At 42.8% G+C, this 21,448-nt stretch overlaps 1 protein-coding gene across 2 annotated transcripts; it reads left to right on the plus strand.

Moving 5' to 3' along the window:
- The first annotated feature begins 2,185 nt into the window (after window positions 1-2,185).
- Window positions 2,186-21,196, plus strand: apln (apelin). Of its 2 annotated transcripts, none has more exons than XM_057043071.1 (3): window positions 2,186-2,744; window positions 14,531-14,703; window positions 17,096-21,196. In XM_057043071.1, the coding sequence occupies exons 1-2, from the start codon at window positions 2,678-2,680 to the stop codon at window positions 14,695-14,697; spliced, it is 234 nt and encodes a 77-aa protein (XP_056899051.1). In that variant the 5' UTR covers window positions 2,186-2,677; the 3' UTR covers window positions 14,698-14,703; window positions 17,096-21,196. The 2 variants fall into 2 exon arrangements, with proteins under 2 accessions (XP_056899051.1, XP_056899050.1); XM_057043070.1 differs by lacking the exon at window positions 2,186-2,744 and adding an exon at window positions 2,779-4,876.
- Window positions 21,197-21,448: the final 252 nt, after the last annotated feature.

The following is a 21,448-nucleotide window of genomic DNA, read 5'->3' on the forward strand; positions in this document are numbered from 1 at the left end:
GCTGTGGGTAGAGTATAAGCTGAGTGAAAAATAGGACCATTCAGCTGGTGCAGACACAAAAGCAGGAAAGCATGAACCCCATCTCGCACCTTCCCTTCTTTCATCCACTTCCCCCTAATAGGCTGGTATTTTGATTCCTGGATTCCTGGCAAGACGCCCTGTTTGCAATTCAAAGAGTTTTCGTCTGTTTGGGTATTAACATAAACCTGCATGCACCCCCACCCTTCACCTCCCTCCCCCCATTTTTTATTTAATCTCACTCTTCCCAAACCATCCCTAGGTTCTGTCCACAGGTGTTCAGGTGTTGGGAAAGTAATTCGGGAGCAGCAAAGTTTTAATTGTAGCTATTAATATTCAAGAATGTACAGCTGATATTTAACATATTTTCATTGTTGGAAACTAAAAGAGGCCTGAGTGAGTCAATCCTGTTTCGCCCTTACGTTGGTTTAGAATTGATTGAATATAGAGTCTTCCTACATTTTTAACTCGAATTCCAGCCCCACCCCTATTTTAACCCCCTAAATGTATGAATGAGATGCAAAATTCACACAATTTTAAGAATTGCTGAATCAGAAGATTCATTTTCACTCATGTCTTCACCTGTTATTCCGCTACATCTGGACACCATTTTTCCTGGGTTTTTTTATCTCACTGTTTTTTTGCAAAAGCAGAAACAAGGCAGACATCATCCGCCACAAAGGTCAAAATCCTTCAAAACATGAAAAGATTCAATAACAATTTTGGGACTATACTTGTATGATAAGCTATATTTAGACATTTATCTCTGTCTCACGTTGACAGAATTCTTCTGCATGGTGTTAACACATAGAAATAAGAACATTTCATGTAAATAAATTATTAAGGCATGGGTAAAAGGTTTTGCTTTCTTTTTTTAATAGTCAACTGGAAATCTTCTCCTAAAAGTAATTACTATGACTTCTTAAAGAAAGACAAGTCTCTTTTGGCCTGTTCTTTGTCCTAAAATACCTGAAATGATCGGAACATTACCCCAAACCACAAATACAGGTATAGAAACTATAATTTCTCATAAATAACTATGAGCTGGACGGGACTAGTGGATGATGGATGATTTTTCTTTACATGGTTCATTGTTACAGGATATTGAATGTCTGTAAATTCACTCTGAGAGCATGGACTACATTGCTGTCAGTAAATCAGACTGGTTTCATTTTAGGATTGAGGTCTGCAAGTCTTTCCCACTATCAGCAGTTCAATTGATGATTTTTTATGGACAGAATTCTAGAGCGGCCAATTGAGAAGGTTGGATTTTGCTGCCTGAAGATTTTGGACACTGTGTTTGCAGATGACATTGTCTTATTGGCATCACTGAACAGTGTTTTTTTGCCTCTTCCTGGAATTATTTAAAGCAGAGCATGAAGTAGAACATTGAAGACTGGAAAGTCAAAGTATGAGAACATTTCCTTGAAAGAGTTTCCCTGCCAAGCAAAGGGGTATCTTAAAGAAAGACTTTTTTGGTGAGGCTTGCAGCAATATGGACAAGATACCAGAAAGACAAGTTAAAGACAAGATGTGTTTTAATCAGTCAGGAGTTTTGCGGAGGATGAATGAATGAATGAGTGAATGGAGGAGTTCTGGCATCTGGTCTTGATGCCTCCTATATGCCTGTCTGGGGAGGAGTATAAGGCAAGTCCAGCCAGGAGGACACCCAGACATAGACCCAGGACATGGTTGAGGAATTACACCTCCCATGTAGTTCTGGAGCACCTCAGCTCATATAAGAGACTAATGAGGGGATGGTCTGGATTGCTAAAATGACTTCCTTAAAGGGGGTAAGACAACAAAGAAAACCCAACATTCCTTCTTAATACCACTGGTAGCATCTTTTAATTTGATCATTTATATATATTCAATATTTTACAAATACAAGATATTGTTGAATAAAGTTATTTATAGTTTGGTGGTTTGAGGTTAAATGAGGCAAAATGTCATGGGTAACAACATGATACAAGATGGAAATAGTTGCGGATTAGGTAATTGTCAAAGCATTCATGACGAAAAAAAATTTGTTGATAAGAAGCCCACAGCCTTGCCTCAGTGCATGTGCACTTGCACGATTGAGGAAAAGGGGTGGAGATGGTGGGGCAGGATGGGGGGGGGGGGGTTCCTGTGACCCTCAGAGTCAATGATACATAAACCACATGACCAACTAGACTGAGACACACATGCTGACAGACAGACCTGCGAGCGGACTTCCAGCGCCTTCACAGCTTCACTCAACTTGGCTCCCGCTACCTTTTCTCTGAAAGAAGAATAGAACACACACACAGACACACACGCACACACACACACACACCTCCGTGGGAGAGCACAGATAAAGACGTGCCTTCAGTCTTGGAGTAGCGCTGTCACACACTGATATACAAATACACATTTAAACAGATACACAGCCACAGTCAGGGACACATACACACACACAGGGGAGTAAACACTCTTTCTCTCTCTCTTGCTCGCTCAGCTGCTCCCCCGTCCTCTCTCTCTCTCTCTCTCCCCCTCTCCCTCGCATACACACACTCACACACACACAACCACACACTCACACACATACACACTCTTACACACGCACACACACACACATACACACAGCACTACAGTATATCAGCGAGTGACTAGCAGAGAGCCAGAGGGGAGTGCAGAAATGAATGTGAAGATCCTGACGCTGGTGATTGTGCTCTTGGTGTCTCTGCTGTGTTCTACCAGTGCTGGTAAGTACAGGAGCGTCGCCGGTCATCTCTGCTTTCTATTTCTCTCTGTGTTTGCCTTAGGCTTGTGCAGCAAGCTGTAGTTGATCAGTTACCCAGCATGGTTAGCTTTGTGTGGGCTCTAAAAGGCAGGAATATGAGCACCTGGCTCTATACAGTACTGCACTGCAGTGCTTGTACTGTCTGCTATTCTTCTGCTAGGGCTGGTATGGTAAACTTGAATGTGGTTTTGTAGCTTCCATTGATTATTTTCCTGTCGCCAACTCACCTCACCTTGATATAAGCTAGTAAAGGAGTGGAGATTAAATATTAAGCGATTGTATTCAGCAGCAGTCATGTGTGGAGCTATCGCTCAGGGATGACATGCTGGATAGACAGCCAAGTGTTATGAAATGAAAGATATGCATGGCACATGTTCTATAAGGTGGAGGGAATGTTGATGTATTTTGTCTGACCCCGGCACTATATAATCATTATGTGACTATGATCGTGCAACAACACAGCATCGATGCATGGGAGCCAGTCTCCTGTGGTGATGATAATGAGGACTGTAATTGTTGTATTCATCGATGAGGGGAGCACAAATCCCAGACGCTTGGATCGTCTCCTGAGGGGCTCAGGCTTGATGCCTTGTCACAGTAAATTTCCGTGAAATGCTTCGTCTCTGGAGCCATTGTTGGTCTATATACTGTGTCACTTCCCTTAAAATTGAATATTTGGAACAAATATGTTGACTGAGGGCAATTAAAGCAAGGCAGGGCACATTAACCACAGATGGCTCGTGGGAGCAAATGTGAGTTATGTGGCTCGGGATGTTAGTTCAGAGGGCGACTGTCAGTGTGCAGATGTGATGCAGGTAACATTTTGGTGTGAAAAAACAACACTTAGGCCTGTGTAAATTATCACATGCTCACCAACTACAGTAGCTGAGAAAGAAGCTATGTTTTTATTAATGCAAGTGGAAGATGCTGAGTAGGCTCTTCAAGGTGCATTACATATAGATCAAGCAGTCTGCGGTTAGAAGATGCTTTTAGACATGGACAGAAAATGCTCTGAAATTTTTTTTTGGTGTGCTTATCGATTGCCAGCACGTTTGTTACGGTGACATGCTATTTTTGTCTGAAGCCAGCTCGTAAATGGGAAGTAATTATCTAGCATCATGGTCAGTGCCGTTTTTCACACCCTGCGCGTGGTTATAAGAATGTTCCACGCCTGAGAGCTCACCGTGCTAAAGCAGCGATGGGGAAAAACAAGGCTGCTCTGCCTCGGGCTTTCATGGGAGCTTATCCTCCTCGGGGGTTGCTTAAGCCATACCGCCTTTCTGAGTCTCTTCTGAAGACTACTGTAGCATTAGAGCTCCACTGACAGTGAGCAATAGATGAAAAAAGGCAATAGAAGAGAGGATGCAAGTGTGTTGCCGTGTTGATGGGTGTGGGGATGGATGCTAGCTAGAGTGTGTCTGCATAGCCTCTGCTTCAGTATGCGCTGTCGCGGGAAGGTGTCGGAAGAGGCTCTGCATGTAGCCAGTGGGTGTGAAGCCTTTCATCTTGAGACAAACGCTTTTCCACTTCAGCGGGCTTTCTCTCTGTTCGGCATCTTTGTGTACATGACTGTCTGTGAAATAAGAAAGATACGTGGGGGGGAGTAAGGCAGCATGTGTGTGCACTTGCAGGAAGCATGGAACATATAAATAAATGTACCTGCTACACGGTGAGATGTAGTGTGCACGAGACCTAACCCTATCTATGGATGCATTTCCACATTAGCAAATGCGCAACAGGCAATTCATCTTGACAACCTACTTAGAATATATATTGAAGAGTTTGGACTTTTTCTGCATAGCAACGTTTATTGACGTGTTTCAACCCTCGAAAAGAGGTCTTGCTCAAGAGTCTGTCCCAGCTCCAGACATGTGGTATCCATAATTCATCCCGCTCACTTTTCTTCCCTGCGTAATTCTTCAGACGGGTTTATAAACAGTTACTACGCTCAGAACATTTTCGCTGTGTGTCGCAGCCTCTTGGAGGACATCAAAGCTTCGTTTTGCTCCACCATGGAGACACGCAGTCAGGTTTCACCAGGAGATGCGCAGCATGGAAACAATGCACACACACCTGCCCTCATACACACAAAAGGTGAGGCCTGAAACAGGTGAGCCAGCTGTGTCTGTGTTTCAGTGAGTGGGGCAGCACAGCAGGGTTGAGGCCCAGATCAGAGCCTTTATCTGGCTGAGAATCATCTGCCTGTAAAGGTGGGCTGGTTTTATTCCAGCAGTCAGCAGTGCTATTATTCCATATAAAACTTTGATGTATTGTTGGGGCTGATTGCTGATTGTGGTAGCATCATGCACGCACTCTGCACTGCAGCCCGCTCAACCAAGTATAATAGGTCAAAGTACAGCTCAGGGAAGCAGCGCGGCCCCTCGTGAACGCATCTCAGGGGGACACCAAACTGATTATTTTGTTAACAACATCCGAGGATCTAAATCAACTGTAACCAGGAAGCTTGGAATCATAACAGTGGTCCTCCTAAAGTTAAAGGTGTTGATGCCAGTGAACATGATTACGGTGGCGATGGAGAGGACGAAAACAGTTAAACTTTTCCAGATGTTCAGCCCGAACATACAAACCGAGGGCAAACATTAGTGTCAAAGGGGGGGTGGTTGGGGGCAGGGGAAAGGTTATTACAGGATTATAGAGAATCACCGAGAGTTTGTGAGAACCAGCTGGGTTTACATACACACAGCTAAATGTAAACACAAACAGCAGGTCAACTAAAATCAGTTTAAAGGGAAATGAATTGTAATTTAAGGAAATTTACAAGGAACTTGTGCCTGTGAAGTAATTGTGTTTGCATTGATTTTTTTTTCCTGTTGTTTTAAAGAGTTGGACTGCAACCATGAACTCATCTTTCAGTCATGCACTTAAATATGAGAAGGGATGGAGCTGTGTGGTGCACATTATACTGTACATACAACCCCTATAAATTTATTGTTTATGTTACTTCTGCGCAACTTGGTGCCTCAAGAAAAACCTTCTGTGATGAACCTCTCTGCGTCTGTGAAATGTCACCCAACATGAGTTTGGTGAATGGAACTCATATTTACTTCACAGTGTTTGGGAGTCGAGGAGGACATTTAGTGAAAAATGATAACTCATTTGGTGGGGATATAAGGCCAGCCGTTGGGCTAACGCTCCCCCGAGACCTCAGCTGTTGAAGACTTCGGCATATGTGACTGCTGTTGCTGCTGTAATGTAATTCAGGACCCTTTGAATGAATAAATCTAGTCACTTAGATCTTCCCTTGAGAGTAAATGCAGTGAAGTGAAAAGGGTCTAAAGGGGAGTAGAAGTGGAGCCAAGGGACAGGGGGAGGAAACAGAAGGCGTCAGGCAGCAGTGGCTATGTAAGGGAAGGATAAAGTTAAGTTTTTCAGACAGTTTTAAAACCATGCTGCTGGTGATTTAGACCTCTTGTAAAAATGCAATTTGCACAATTATGACACCGTTATGTCGTAAAAAATGATTCAATAAGGCTAAATGATGTGTTACACCTTGGATTAATAGTCATTTCAATGCATATCTGTTGTGTTCTATACACAGGTTTGTGATTTGAGCACAAAACATGGCGGTGGTGGGGGTCTGTGTGTGTGTTTTGTGGGTTGCACTATTAACCAGACCTTATGTGATCACCAGCCCCTAACCTCATGTCCAGCAGCGCCCCTTACAACTTAATTAGAGTGAAAAAAGAAAAAAAAAGTTCTGTTTTCAAGCGTTGTCCATTATTAAAGTGATTTATGAGTTTCTTTTTGGAGATTAAGTGCTACATTTATAGCGGTAGTCCTGGCAGATCAGATTCCTGATCAAGATCCGACTGGACACTTTTATTAACAGGCTGCCAGACCACAGAATAAATATTGTGGTTGTTAGGAATGCAGGTGCTTCAATTGCTTTCATGCTCGATTTGAAGGAGCCCACATTGCAAAAAAATATGAGTTCTGGGCATTTGCAATAGAAACGGCAGCCAAAAGATACGCAAGGGCATTAAATTATAAAATAAAATAATAAGTATGGTTTAAAGTATTTTCAGAATTACTGTCAGGCTTCTGTTGGTACCCTCATAGATCAGTGGGCTAAAAGCCCTGAACATCTGGCTGTTGTTACCCTTAACATCAGACATTGAAGATGGCTATGAAGGACTTTAGGAGAGATTTGGGGTTCATTTAGTAACACTCCCAGTGGGATCTACCTAAAATCTCAGCCCGGGGCAACAAGGATGTGCACTCAATCTGAATTAGAGATTGATGCGGTACGCCTCCTGTGGTTTGAAACTGTCATTCATTTCACGGTGCTAGCTCAAAGGTATGTTTGAAAATGGTAATAGGAAGATCTGTTTCACCCTCCACAGAACGGAGGCCCTTCTGCGGTAATGCTTGACTCATTCATTTATGAAATTGTGCATTATTCATCACAGTATTTCCACATAAGAGCATTTTCCCAAGAAGGAAGTTTCACACGTAGATCCGAGCTTAAATATGAGTCAATCAAATGACCAATGAGTGAAAGCTTGGCTCTACCCGCTGAGCGTTTCCTGGATCGGGACAGGGCGCCGTGCTGTGCGTCTCATCCACCATTCGGGGCCCCTGAACATTTACAGATGTTTGTTACTACAGAACAGGACAATATATGAATTCTGTAAACTGGCAAGCACATCAGGTGAAAGTGCCGTGGGTCCATAATCTATAAACTCAGCGGCCTCGCAGCAGCATAGTCAAGCCTGTCAGTAAAAATCCCCATGAATTTTATTTGGTCACTCAGTATGTGAGTCAAATTTCACAACACATTTCATTGCTCAACCTGTAGCCAAAGGGATTCTTTTCCTCTGCAGCATATGTTCAGGATATGAATAATATAATTCTAGGTTAGAAGAGAGGTTTCTTTTTTTCTACCTGCTTTATAAATAGGATTATAGTATTTATAGTATTAGGAAATTACATTACACAACTTTATTTGTGCTAGAATACAAAGATTAGTATTGTTATCATTCCAGTGCTCATTTCTAAACACAACAAGAAACCTCTGAACTGGAATTATTGGTAGACTGCTTTCACAGTTTTAATGAGAAGATGGTGATTCTTTTGTACAGGTGCTGCTACTCGGTGTTGCATTTACACAGTTACTGTGGATGTTTTGGTATTGCTGTTAATGTTTTTATATTGCTTGCACATGATGCAACATTGCTGCTGTTTGCCTTTAAAAGAAGTGTGTGCATGTGTGTGTGTGTGAGATGGGGAGAAAAGATGGTCCCACCAGACTTAGGGCTGCAGCCAACCCTGCACACTGACGTTTCATTCTCTCTTTCCATCTCTCTGCCTCTCGAATGGGAGATGGCACGCAGGTTCACAGCAGGGGGTGACTGATGACACGGAAAAGGGGAGGGGGGGCCGTTTCACATGTGATTAGCGTGCCCATGGAAACTGATGGTTGGAGGATCCTTTGCCCTTGACATGTAGTCTCTGGAGATTAGGGTTGGTAGCCTTGCCATGCACAAAGCGAACGGAAAGACCAGCCTCTCTCACTCATCAAGCATTTGGAGAATCTCTCCATGGAGTTATTTAGTGTTTGATTCTCTGACTGTTTGTGATCAGCAGGCTTCAACCTGCAGTAACCTCCACAAATCCACCCTTTCAGCTGGAGCAGGATTGTGAATAAAACAACAGCCAGGCAAGTGGAGAGGGGAGTCAGTGGCTTCATTAGCCGGTTCAGTGTTGCTGCCGGCCCTTTGAACTCTCAGCGCTCTGATCATAGCAGTGTATGCAGTCTCACACCTCATCAGTTCATACACTCTCTAATTCAACGGCACATTCAGCCACACACTTCACTTCTGACATCTGCAGAAAGCCAGGAACCAGCAGGCTGAACACTTTGTTTTTAATTTATTCTGAGCCTTCAGCAAAAAGTGGGGGGTTGTTTTCAGAGCAGGGCAGACGAGAGGTGAAGTTTAAAAGCTGCTGTAATGGGGGGAACTTTTCATGCACTTTGGTTTCCTTGCCGGAGTTTTTTTTTTAGACAAAGCCAGCCTTCATGTCAGCCACAAGCCCGGCATTATCACAGAACAACAATGCTGCATATCAAACAGCCCCTGACAGAAATAAAGGAAAGTGCTCACGACCAAAACACCCTCCGACAGCCACCCGCTGAGAGGAACATTCAGAGGCCAAGTGCATCCGCTCGTAGAGGCGGTCAAAAACATCACTGACACAGTCAGGCTGATCAGAGATTTAGTATGCAAGCAGGCAAATTTGTGTAAAATGAGCACCTAGATTATTTCAGCTGACAATGTCATTCTTTTTTCTTCTGAAGGCTTTTCACTGTCGCTGCCATGGTAACATGGATTGAAAGTCAGCAAGCAATTGGTACCAGTTTCTATCCAGAACCAAGCTTACTGGTGTGCATGGAATAAATAGCTTTCCTATCACTGGATGCAGGATTTTAAAAGCAAGAATAATATGTAGGGTATAAATACATAATGATGCAGCTGGCAAGTGAACGAGTCTGGCCTGCATTAGCAATTACACGTAACTCATATCATCCTTGGCTGGATAAACCTGATCTCCTAATGTGCTTTTAAAGTGGGACCATGGCTGTGTAGTTGTGTAGGTTAGTAGGTCTGCAGTAATGGCTTGCCACGTAGAGAATATTAGCTGAAGCTACTTTTAGTGAATGAAGGAGGGAAGCACACAAAGGAGACAGCAGGTCTCCTCCTCCAACGTCATGGTAATAACCATGGATACACACACCAGGGTATTTATTCTTTCCTCTCTCCCACTAACACAAATATTGTCCTGTTACCCATAAGGATTACACACACACACACACACACACACGTAAGAGGTCCTCCCATGGATGTATTACTGTACAAATATTGTGATTTTTAGAAACCTAATGCTACCATAGTTGGGAAAGGAATGTCTGGGCCACAGTGTAAAATATAATGTGAAAATAGGACTTATTTTCAATTGTTGTGTGATTTAAATTGATAGAGAGGATTTCAGATAAGTGGGTCTGTCATGCTGAATTTTCAGCTTGTTTGTTATGCGAGCTCAAAGCTAATGTCAGCACAGATGCGAGAGGTTTCGACGGGCGTGGCCAATGTTTATTGTGAGTGTTGTGATTTTTGTCATCATGATATGATGTATAGTTTATTTTATTCACTCTGAGATCATCTGTGCAGGAAAGGGTGTGTCTAGTACTATGTTGTTGAGATGCTCAGCCAAATGACAGCACGGATCAATGAATAGTATTTGATTTATAATTAAGGTGTCTGTGAGTAATGATACACAGATATGAGATTCAAGAGGATGCTAAATCAAATTTCTGTCACTCACATAAAGAACACTCAAGCAAAACAGGGGAGTTTTTGCATTTTTCAACGTGACACGAAGCAGCTCAATTCTCACTTGTTGCTGTCACCAAAATTGTTATAACAGCAGAAACACAATCCTGGTGCAGCTGCATTTATTGGTCCAGGCATTAGTTATGTGGTCATTTTGGCACGCAAACGCGAAACACACAAACGAGTGTTACAACTATTAATAAGCAGCTCTGGTCCATTTCCCAAGTGCGGCCTGTTTTCCTAAACCGGCACACAGCGCTGTGATATACAGTGTGCTCCCACCAGCCGTGAAGGCAGCTGATGAAATTGGCATTAACCCAGAGGACGGTCATTTCTCTTCTCCGAATCGATGTACAAACGCTGAAAGATGTACAACTCTGCAGGTTGCACTATTATTCTGTTGCGCAACAAATTGCAAAGAGTTGTCTGTACTTCACCACCTGCCAGGCCATAGTGAGGCGACACATCGCAACAGACAAAATGACAGACCTCAGCTTTGAAGGTGGTGGAGGAAGCAGGGCATGGAATTAGGTACCAACAACAAGCTTTTCATCAAGAGGGCAGACTCACAGCTTGACCAGTTCTAGCAATCCAACTTTCCTCGATTCAGTAAGAAATCAGCAGCAAGGAACATGCAGGAATTCCTGAAATTCCATTTTTGTCAATCTTTAATTTAGGGATTCACTATAAAGGCAATAATTTTGGAGATATTGTGGTAACAGGAAGCAAAACATTGCCGCAGATCATCTTATTGTGAGACATGCTGTTCTGTCACGCTACTGTTTTGCCTCTGGAATCCTCAGGAATCTCATGAGAAAAGATCAAAAGTTCTACAAGAGAGGCTGGATCCAATTTCAGAGCAATAAGACAGGAAAGAATCTTTGTTTATGGAGATGAAACATGGATTATTGGACCATGGACCTGCCTTGGAAACAATCAAAAGGTTATCTAGATGAACAGATACTGTCAGATTCAATCTATACAAGCTGCAGGAGAGACGGGCCAACTCCTAAAGACAGCTGGATGTCATATCCCTCACAGGGAGAAGCTTTCTCTGCAAGAGTTAATCTATACTGCCAGTGCTATCGCAGGGACCTGGCTTATTTTTAGCAGCTGTCATTACACTTTTCCATCCTGTAGCCAGATTGGATGGGTTGAGATTTGTCAAGAGAAAACAGGATGTTCTTCCGTCGAACCCCTGCGCTGTACAGCGGCTGACATCTGCGGCGGGAGATTGTCTATATTGTCTCATTATGGACCTGGTTGTGGCAGCCTGTGTCACATGGGCAGGAACAGCAGATGAATTGTGTGAGCTGAGGAACAATTTACTAGCCAACATTTTGCTGTAACGTGTGCTTGTGTGTGGGTGTGTGTGTGTGTGTGTTTGTGTGTCCGAGAGAGAGAAATACACCGTACAAGTGGAAAGTGACTGACTGTAAGTTGGTCCATATGTTTGCAGCACCTGTTAAACTAGCTTACTGTTCAGGCTTCAGCTGCCATTGGAACGCTGCAGTTTTAGCAATGTGAGGACTGTCAAAAAGCAAATTGAGCCATCAGTCCGTGCAGCTACATGGCCCTTTGTTGCTTTGTGCACATGAGTCTATTTGAGTTCTGAACTGTGCAGAGGCCCTCCTGTAATCATCCTAAGCTGACCTTAAAATAGAGAATGTTGCATTTACACAGTTAAGACAGGTAGTCTATGCTACATCCAAGAATTCACCTTCACCTTATCTCTATGTATTTGCCAGTTTCTATGACGTGGACCGACCACCAAAAGCTCACTTTGCCTCCTTTTTCACTGTGAGACACAAAAACTGCATTTCAGCGTAGTTAAATACTGAACACTAAAGCTTTGTACCGTTACGTATTCTGCACATTTCAGCAGAAAGGAATCGGCTACACCTTTAAACCTACTCAAGCGCAGTGTATTAACATTCAACCTTCAGGATTTGAAGGAAATGAGCTGAATGCCTCCAGAATGTGTCCTGCATTCACTGCTTCTGTGGAACAATAACATGAGGATAATACGCAGTTTAAAGCTCTTAGGGGCAAAGATAGGCATTAGATGTGGAAATATGCAATGCAGACTTTGCCTTCTGCAAATGAATTAGTCCACTGTTGGCTTATGAATATAGAAAGAAATAATAATGTGGAGCAGGATTAGTGTGGAAATGGAACTTGAGACATGTGGCATTTTGGGATATACATTGAAAACATTCAGCAAGATGTTGAGCTCAGTGGTGTATTTTGCCATAACTTAAACCCGAAAGGTCGACACTCTTCAATTCTTCTCCTCCTCTATGGGAAGTTATTCTATTATGTGTTCTCAATATGCCACAGCTGAAGGTCACCAATTAAAAAAGGCTGCAGAGAGATTTACCCTTTTCTCAAAACGGTGTTTTGAATTCCTCTCTTAAAGAAATATGCCCTCGTTCGTGCAAATCGATCCCGGCTTTGAGAGGAGCCATTTCAATTAGAAAGTGCCTCGAGGTCACAGCCGCATTGCACACATAACCGTCTTTAATATCACCACTCCAACTCAACAAGCCCATAAACGCTGAAAAAGATGGAAGCTGCTGCTCAACCGCTGCCCTCCGTATTCTGAGAATCCCGAGACACCGTAAAGTGACTTGAGGTCATTCTCCTGGGAATTCTAAAAATGGTGCCAGTGTCTCCAAGGACTGGAGGCAGGAATGTCATGACCCTGTGTCACTGATGTCACTCAGCTTTATGAAGGGAAATAGACAATGAAGATTTGTAGCTTCTTCAGTTAAAAAATGGAACAAGCTGAAAAGGTCTTGAAAATGCTAAATGGATCACAGAGGCTAATATTGAATTAGAAATCCTTCTCTCCTGCTGGAAACTCAGTGAAAACTCTTCCGGATTTAGTTTCTGACATTTGAAAGAAGTGATTATTCAGGTGATGCGGCTGTGTTGAAACAGCAGAGTTAAAATTTGGCATTAAATTAAAACATAAACCGAGAAAGGACATGTTTTGACATTTACACACTTGTTTAAACAGTTGTAATCTGAATATTTTTGTGCTTTTGTACACTTGGATGATAAATCACCTCCCACTTCTGCTTTTCAGTTTAACTTAATCTCGCTGTTTTGTCTTGGACGGGAAGGTGAGGGAAAGCAAGGGTTGTTTGATTGATGTCCATACAATATAAAGATATACGCAGTCTAATCACGTATAGTCCGCTCCAACCCAAACAAATATCACTGACTTCTACAAGTCCACATGAGAATTGGGGTGGATTAAAGCTAACTCTGTCCTGACATATTCAGGTCTGCCAAGCATCTGGAACAAATGCTAATCGTAGCATGTGTTCATATCACACATTCAGGAAATTTTATATCATCGTGTGATGTCTAGGGTAATGTCAGATTTATGCCATATATATATGGTTAAAAATGGGAACAATACATTGGCCATAATTGCATTAACAAATCAAAATCAGCAGATGGTTTATTGGTGGTAAACCTCTGACATGACCACACATGTAACAGCAGCCAGTGATAGCTTTCCCAGATTCACCTGAAAACTCCAAACTGTAATTCTGTTGATCTTTCCTGTTCCTATTTTAACCTTTAGTCCATCTCCACATGACCTGTCAACTTATTAAGTGATGGCACAGATGATTATAATTTCAACTGTTCTAATCAGAGCTCTGCTTGAAATTTAACTGCTTTTCATAGTAAAAACTTAGTCCCGTTGATATTTAACTGAATGGAATATCTGGTCATATCATAAATGATGAGTTATGTTGTGTATCGGATTACAAGTAAAGGCATTCTAATAAAAAGAAGGCCTTTTAGTTTGCACTGGGTTGAAAGGTTATAAAGACACTGGTGGCGGAAGAAACCATTTGGAAAAGAGGAGCTTAAAGGGATCAGGCCACACTTATTGAGAGATGAATGAGAACATCTGGGTTCACTCTCTAACACACATGTGCTCACACTCGCCCATTGTCCACGAAACTCGCCGCGATTAAACCCATCTCTAATCTCGGATCAAACGCCGCGGCAGGATGCGCCTCGGCACGGTCTGGGGCTGTGCTGTGTTTGTAATCATGACCACCGTGAGTGGCAGAGACATGAGACACGGCGGTTTGACTTTCTCGCTGCAGCTACGAGCATCTGCTGTGCTTAACACGGCTTGATGAACTAAAGCACCAGGTGGGCTTAAGCGGGCCCACACACACACACTCACACACTTAGGTATCTATGCATGTCTCTCTTTTCCTCATCCATTACCACTGCGATCCATCTTGCTTTGCATTTTCCACAGGCACTGACGGAGTGGGTCAGGACTGAAACCCTGGATGAAAGGGTACAACCTTTAAGAGAGAGGTCAGTTTACAAGAGATAATTGTTCTCTCATGTTGCCCAGGTCCCATGGCCTCCACGGAGCATGGCAAAGAGCTGGAAGAGGCAGCTACGGTGAGAAAAATGGTCCAGCAAAATCCTGCGAGGGGCGGTCAGACCCACAGACCAGCCGGCTGGAAGAGGAGACGCCCACGGCCACGTCTTTCCCACAAGGGGCCAATGCCATTCTAGAGCAAGGTGAGTTTCCAAGAGTCAAATAATGCAAACCTGTAATAAAACAGGAACAAACAGGGAAACTCTAACACCTCACATGGATTCCTGGGTCCGCTTTACTGCTCTCGCCTTCCAGACCAAGCCTCTGTCCAACTTTCTGTCAGCTTGGAGCCGTACGATTCTCAAGAGAATACTAGCAAAAGCACTTCCCAGTTTTAATCCATAAATGCTGACAAGTGGAAAAACTGCTTCAATGAGGAGAAAGAATGTTGTTGAGCTTTAAAGTACGTTGTCGGCAGAATGCGCCCGGGTATTTTTTTGTGACAAATGAGGCAAATAGTTCACCAAAACTGGAAACTCCTCTATTCACAGCAGCAACACTTCCAACCACTGTGGAAGGATGTTTTTGTTGGCACTCAATAAAAGTGCATTTCTCAAGAGATTACTGGATCTCAGCCTACCAGCTTGCATGCTTTCGATGAACGATAGAGGTTAATTTAAAGGCTGTGTCCTTTATGTCCTCATATGGGATACAGCTATACTTAGAAAGCCAACTTTAGGTTGTTTTCAGCTATCATATATCTCCAATAAAGTGAATTAAATCCACTTTCCAAAGATAACACATGGAAGAGTTGTGCTTCCAATTTTCTCATTCATTTAAGTGTTTTCATTGCTGTCAAGCAAATGACTTCTTTGTGTAGAATCTTTTTTCATCCTGAAGCCAAAGAAAATGTTTTACTGTTCACCTTTTCAGTTTCTATTTCTACCTCATGTCAAATTCATTCATGAGGAAAATAGCTCAAGCTTCACCAAGAATTCCAAACATTAACCAATCAAAGAAGTTGATCAAATTTGCAAAATATACAGGCTGGCAGTCATGTTGCTAAGGAAAGTAAGAGCAGCAGAGTTACATCTGCGCACAAAGAAGCGTGGAGCCCATTCATCTGTCTCTCCCAGACATGGTGCCAGACACAATATCACAGCAGGAGATGCTGCCTCGCAGAGGACTCATAAATTAAAGCCATACTGGCAGCACCCTCAGAGGTTCAAGTAATGGTGGACAAGCCATCCTAAGCTATATAATTCTGGTAGACCTTTTGCCTAAAGCAACCACTAAATAATGAAATATTGATCATTGTTTTGGAGAACAATGAGTCCATTTCTTGTTAGGTCTATTCAAAATTTACAACCTAGCTCCATCTGTGAGCTGTGGAGCACTTGGTAGACGATCAGATTTTTATGTTAGGTCAGAGAATCCAATTGGCCCGGATTTGTACTGGGATTCCCTGTGACCCATTCTCTAGGTTTGGACTGGCAGTGGGAAAAAAACACCTCTGGAAACAGCTGGGGAGACATTTATCTGATCAAAAGACATCCAGCTGAGTAGTGGGGCAACCAGCCTGTACAAGGACTAATAATCAAGCAGATCTTACTTCATTTTAAAATAATAAAGAACTAGAGTTTAATCCAAAGTGTCCATCAAAGAACCAGCCCGTGTTTTATTCCTAAGGCACCAAGTTTGACTATTCATTATTACAAATTCCAGATGTGAGCGACTCTGAGACGAAGGATGGCGACCCAGGTCATCTATTCCGAGCATCTGAGTACTTTCAGACCTGAATGGGCTCTTAAAAGTCTTGGATCCAAGCCATGCCAGTGACAGACCAAAAGTCAGACAGACAGGATATTACACATTTAAAGCCACAGGCAATTTATGAAACCCCCTCGAGACGGCAGGTGTGAGTAAGCTTACTGAATGAGTCTTCCAAAGACTTTCATCAAAACAATGTAGCGCAGGCCTGCAGCTCCTCCCCTAAATTCGCTCAGAAATCTGTTATCACTTCAAGGGTTTTCCGCGCTGACATCATCCCGAGGATCCGCGAAACACAGAAGAAGAACAACAAACGACAATGTGGCTCAGCGGAGATTAGATGCATAGAAGGCACCGTTCTCTGGGTATTACAGGACCAGGGAAATATGCCATTTTGAAACCAGTGCCAGAACTTATCATTGAATGAAGCTTGTTGTCATGCAGCAGAGCACACTGTGCTAGTTGTCTGACAGGGAGTTATCATAAACAAGGGGATAGAGGGAGATAAAAGCCTTTCCACGATAAAAGATTCCTCCGATGTTAAGAAGCGCTCTGGATAATGCTGCACTTGTGTTCTCTGTTGACATACAGTTCTTTTGTTTTCTCACTGGTGCATGTTTTCTCCTCAAGACCGGGGAGTCTGTTTGGAACAGGGCTGGGTTAACCTTTGCTTCCTGTTTCCCGGTTGTTCGCCATGATGTAGTGTGATGATGAAGATGTAGTCCAAACTCCCTGAGGGGCATCCTCATTGAAGAGGAAATTGGACTGATAATTCTTTGAACACATGCTGATGACATCTCTTCCTGTTATCTTCCTGTTTGGCAGGCACAGCTTTGAGCGCCCTCCCCCTGGTTCTGATTTCTATGCTCTTCCTTTGCCGTGGGGGGCCTTGCATCCGAGGGCCTACGCTTGCCCAGCCCGAAGAGTGATGTCCATAGCACCTGCTGGTTCTTCAAGCAACTCTGTCCACTAAAAAAAAAGAAGGAAAAAAAGGACACGCCGCTCACCCTCAGTTCACAGAGGAATTGGAGGTGGGGAAAGGGGGTGGGGGGGTTATGGAGCCCGAGCGATCAGACTCTGTTTCTCTGTCTCTCTCTTTCTCTCACTCCCTCACTACTTATCTCTGTCGTTTCTCATTTATTTTTTTAAATTCCCCCGTCATTCGATGAACAGAGCCCAAACACAATGATCTCTCTGACTTTGCATGACATGTGGCAGAGAGGGAGCCCGATCTGAGTCTTAAAGCATCTGTCACATCCCATCTTTAAGATCCACGGTTTCTGCAGCCAATAACTTCACTGCTGTGTAGCTACGTACAGTTAAGGCTTTACTAGTGGAACAGGATGCTGTCTTAGCTCAGTTTTAATAGCAAATATTAGCTTCAGTTCGGATGGTGGAAACGCGCAGTTTCGATGTTGGCAGTAAAAAAAAAAAAAATTCAATTCAAGGTTTGGTGCTGGAAGAGCATCACATTTGAATGGTATTATTAGCCGTCGCTCAATTAGCATTCTTAATGGTGCTTTGCTGAAATTGATAGTGCGTCCGCATGCAAAGTAACGTTGCACTGAAAAGTGAGCACATACTGTAAAAAAAACCCATCTATGGTGACACAATAAGTCCTACTTTAATCCAAAGCTATTTACTGGCACACTCATGGTTACTGTTACATATCTCACCTTGGATTCCTTTGACTCCCAAATCCCAATCCCAATCCCGTCCAATCCACAGCCTTTTTCACCACACTGCAGCCCTGCGCAGCTGCTCTACACGACTGTTAACTGGCAGGGGCAGTCTTCTCCGTACCGACGGCCTGCCTCGCCTTTTAATGAAGTGCCAAATAATAACCTTGTCCACAATGCTGCCAGAAATGAAGGAACAAAAAGGTTAGGGAGAAACACATTACCTCTGTTTGAAGTCTTGATACACTGACACCTTATGCATTTTAATTTCCTGCAAACAGAAATCCTATCTGAGTCCAATTAGGCAAATAAGTCAACATCAGGTCAGTTTAAATGCCAACATGGCAAATCTGGCCACTTATGGTTCAGCACGAGGTTGGTCTGACCCCTCGGTATCTTTCACTAAAGAAATATTATGCCTTTCCATCATACTGGAATATTTACTTATATGTTTATTTCTGTGTTTAGGTAGTTTTATTTCCTTTTTTTTTCCTCAGGGTGCTGTGATAGAGCCTTGTGCTAAAGGAGTATACTTTGTGCATTTATTTAAACAAACTCAAACTTTCAACACATTTAAAAACTTATGAGCATAATTTCATATAACGTATCTGTACTCCGCATCTATATATTCAACAATATAGCCGTGTATCCATGTTGACTCCTTCCCCAGCATTATCTTTGGGTACAGTTGCCTTTTCTCCTCGGCCCTTCCACAGCACAGGTGGTCGCGGCTTTCATCATTACGCTCATTAAATCCCAGAGTTAATCTTTCTCAGATGGATTTCCCCGATGCTGACCTGGGCCACTTGGTCTGAGCTCGTGGTTAAATTGGCTTAGACTGAAACCGCACCCTTCCCCCTCTCCGTCCCTCAACCCCCCTGCTGATTCTGTGAGGTCTGTAACCTGTAGAGCAAACACCTCGCGGTCGTCCTGTGCTCTGGGTGTGCAGACGAGCCACCAAGCTGTTCAACCTGCAGACACTCGTGCTTCAGTGACTGACAGGCCAACCTAGATTCCTGCGTCTTTTCCCTCTCGCCATGTCTCATGCAAATATCATAATATAACGTAGAGGCCTCTCAGTCACAGCGTGAGAGGCTTTTATTAAGAAATCACTCCGGTAAGCCACCCAGCCAAGATCACCCTGATGAAAAATGTATTGAATTCAGAGGCACTGTGAAGTGTAATAATTTCAGTTCCACCATTATTTTTTCATTCCCCTCTCAGACAGAGATGTAGATTTCATTAATGCTCCTTGGGAGAGATAGCTTTGCTCAGGATGTCTCGTATTATTGGGGGAGCGAGTAGAGAGATTCACGTGAAAGTTCATGGGATGCTGGAAGTAGACTGGGTCACAGGGACAAGGGGTTCAAATCAATATTTCCCCATCTCGGAGGTTGTTATAATGGAGCCGAGCAACGTCTGTATCCGCACTGTTCTTCATGAATGTATCCTCACCATCTGCACCAGCCATGCTGCCCTTTCAGAGACAAGAGCAGGCCGTCGTTTGTGTCACATTGCTCTTTTTATTCCCGGTCTAGGTGTCGGGTGAATCCTGACATTAAAAACCAAATATATCGACGATCCAAAGCCTCTGTCGTCCAGTAGTTCCCGACAAATAGGGGTGGCATTGCTCTAGGACTTCTCTGCATGGGTTAGCAAGGCTGCACTTTTGCAATTCCATTATGCTGCTGGAAAAATACACCCTGAAAACAAGAGTCGCTTGATATGGAATGGTTTTCCAGTGTATTGTGACAATATTTTTTGTCTGATTCTTGTCTAGCTGGTTGTCCAAAGCTTACTTTTTGAATACAGTGTGAAAAGCTGTACCTTTTGTGGATGTAACAAAATAGAAAAGTAGTCTGCAGCACAATATGTCATTGACACGTGAAAGCTTTCAGGCGTTCCTATCTTGTCGATGATAGCCCGCAGTCCTACCCTGTACATCAGGTTAATGGGCCTTGTGGTGTGGAAGGACAAGCATGTCCAGGCTCAAACTGAAAGGGTAAACCAATACATTATGCTCAGAGAGCAAAACCATTTTGCTTAATGGTCTTTTCCAGCAAGGCTTACACAAGAGAAACGATTCCTCTCCTCTCAGTATATAATATCCAGTTCTTTCTCTTCTCTGTGACCATCACAAGGCCTGAGTAATGTTCCTATGCACTTGTTAGCATGTTTTCCTGATAGAAAAATGTTTGCGCTGACAACTTGCCCCTTTGTGTTCAGTTATTTTTCGTCCAAATGCATTTGGCTGGTCATGTGGACTGAGTGGGGATGAGCAAAGAGACGTACTAATGTCAGTAGTGGAGATTAGAATGAGCTAGCTGCAGGTTTGAAAATATTAGCTACACCACTAATCTCTGTTTTTCAGCTGATATAGACACACCTCCAGGTGAAACATGACAGAGAGAAAAAAAAAATCATGTTTCTTTTCAGTTCGTTTCAAAGATAAAATCCTTTAAAAAGGACACTGAACTCCATTTCAGTTGTTGTAGAAATGGAAACAGAGTTAGCACGCTACACATTCCATGACCTTACCTTGTGAATAAGCCCATCAAACTGTATCATATTTGCCTTCAGAGTGGGCGTCTGTAAGATCAAGTGGCTGATATTCAATCCAATGCATTCACACATTTCCACCGGCTGGGCAATCCAAAGGATAACTAGATTTGATCTCTCTCGTGGGAAATGACTAAGATCCGTCATTATCTCAAAGCCTCGAAATGAGACTTCCTATACCCAGAATAGCACAGGCCCCTCCTGCCTTGATTGCGTTGCATTATCCATCTATTTAACCACTGTGTCCACGATCAGCTTCATTCAGAACAATCTGAGGAGAGACGCGGTCTGTAGGTTTACACGCCATCGCAACAGTGTTACTAGGTCTCAAGCAGATACCATTTAAAGACGATGTATTACTCCTGAAACTTATATTCTGTTTATGGTGTGTGCTCATATTACTCACCAGGCCAAATGTACAGTCCCTGTCTCTGTTTTGATGTTGAACTGGGCAAAAATAAATGACATAAATAAATAAATAAAACAAGTGTATCAGAAATGGTTGAACAACTGTGTACATATTTGAACTTTTGGTTTCTAATTTATAAAAGATAAGCTTTAGCTCTTGGAGTACTTATTTTATTTTTTCCTTTCATGCGTAGCTTTGTGTTTTTATTTTCTATTTCTGTAAAGTGTGTAAATATATCTTTATGATAATGAGTAATATTAAAAATCTTATTTTAAGAAATCACAGTGTCGTGTCTTTATTTCTCTCTAGATCTGTAGATAAATGTCAAATGTCATTTGAATTACAAAACTGAAATGGACGCAGTGGAGCTGATTGAATAATCAAACAATAGTTGAAGTAATTAGGACATCGTAATCATATGGACATGGTTGTCTTCTTGATTAAGACCTGAAAATTTCAGGGAATAAGCAGAAATCAGGTGTTTTTATTCTTAGGAGACCTCCATATATCACATCTGCCCACCTGGCACTG

The sequence above is a fragment of the Takifugu flavidus genome, chromosome 9 (genome assembly GCF_003711565.1).
Source record: "Takifugu flavidus isolate HTHZ2018 chromosome 9, ASM371156v2, whole genome shotgun sequence".
NCBI classification, from domain to species: domain Eukaryota; kingdom Metazoa; phylum Chordata; class Actinopteri; order Tetraodontiformes; family Tetraodontidae; genus Takifugu; species Takifugu flavidus.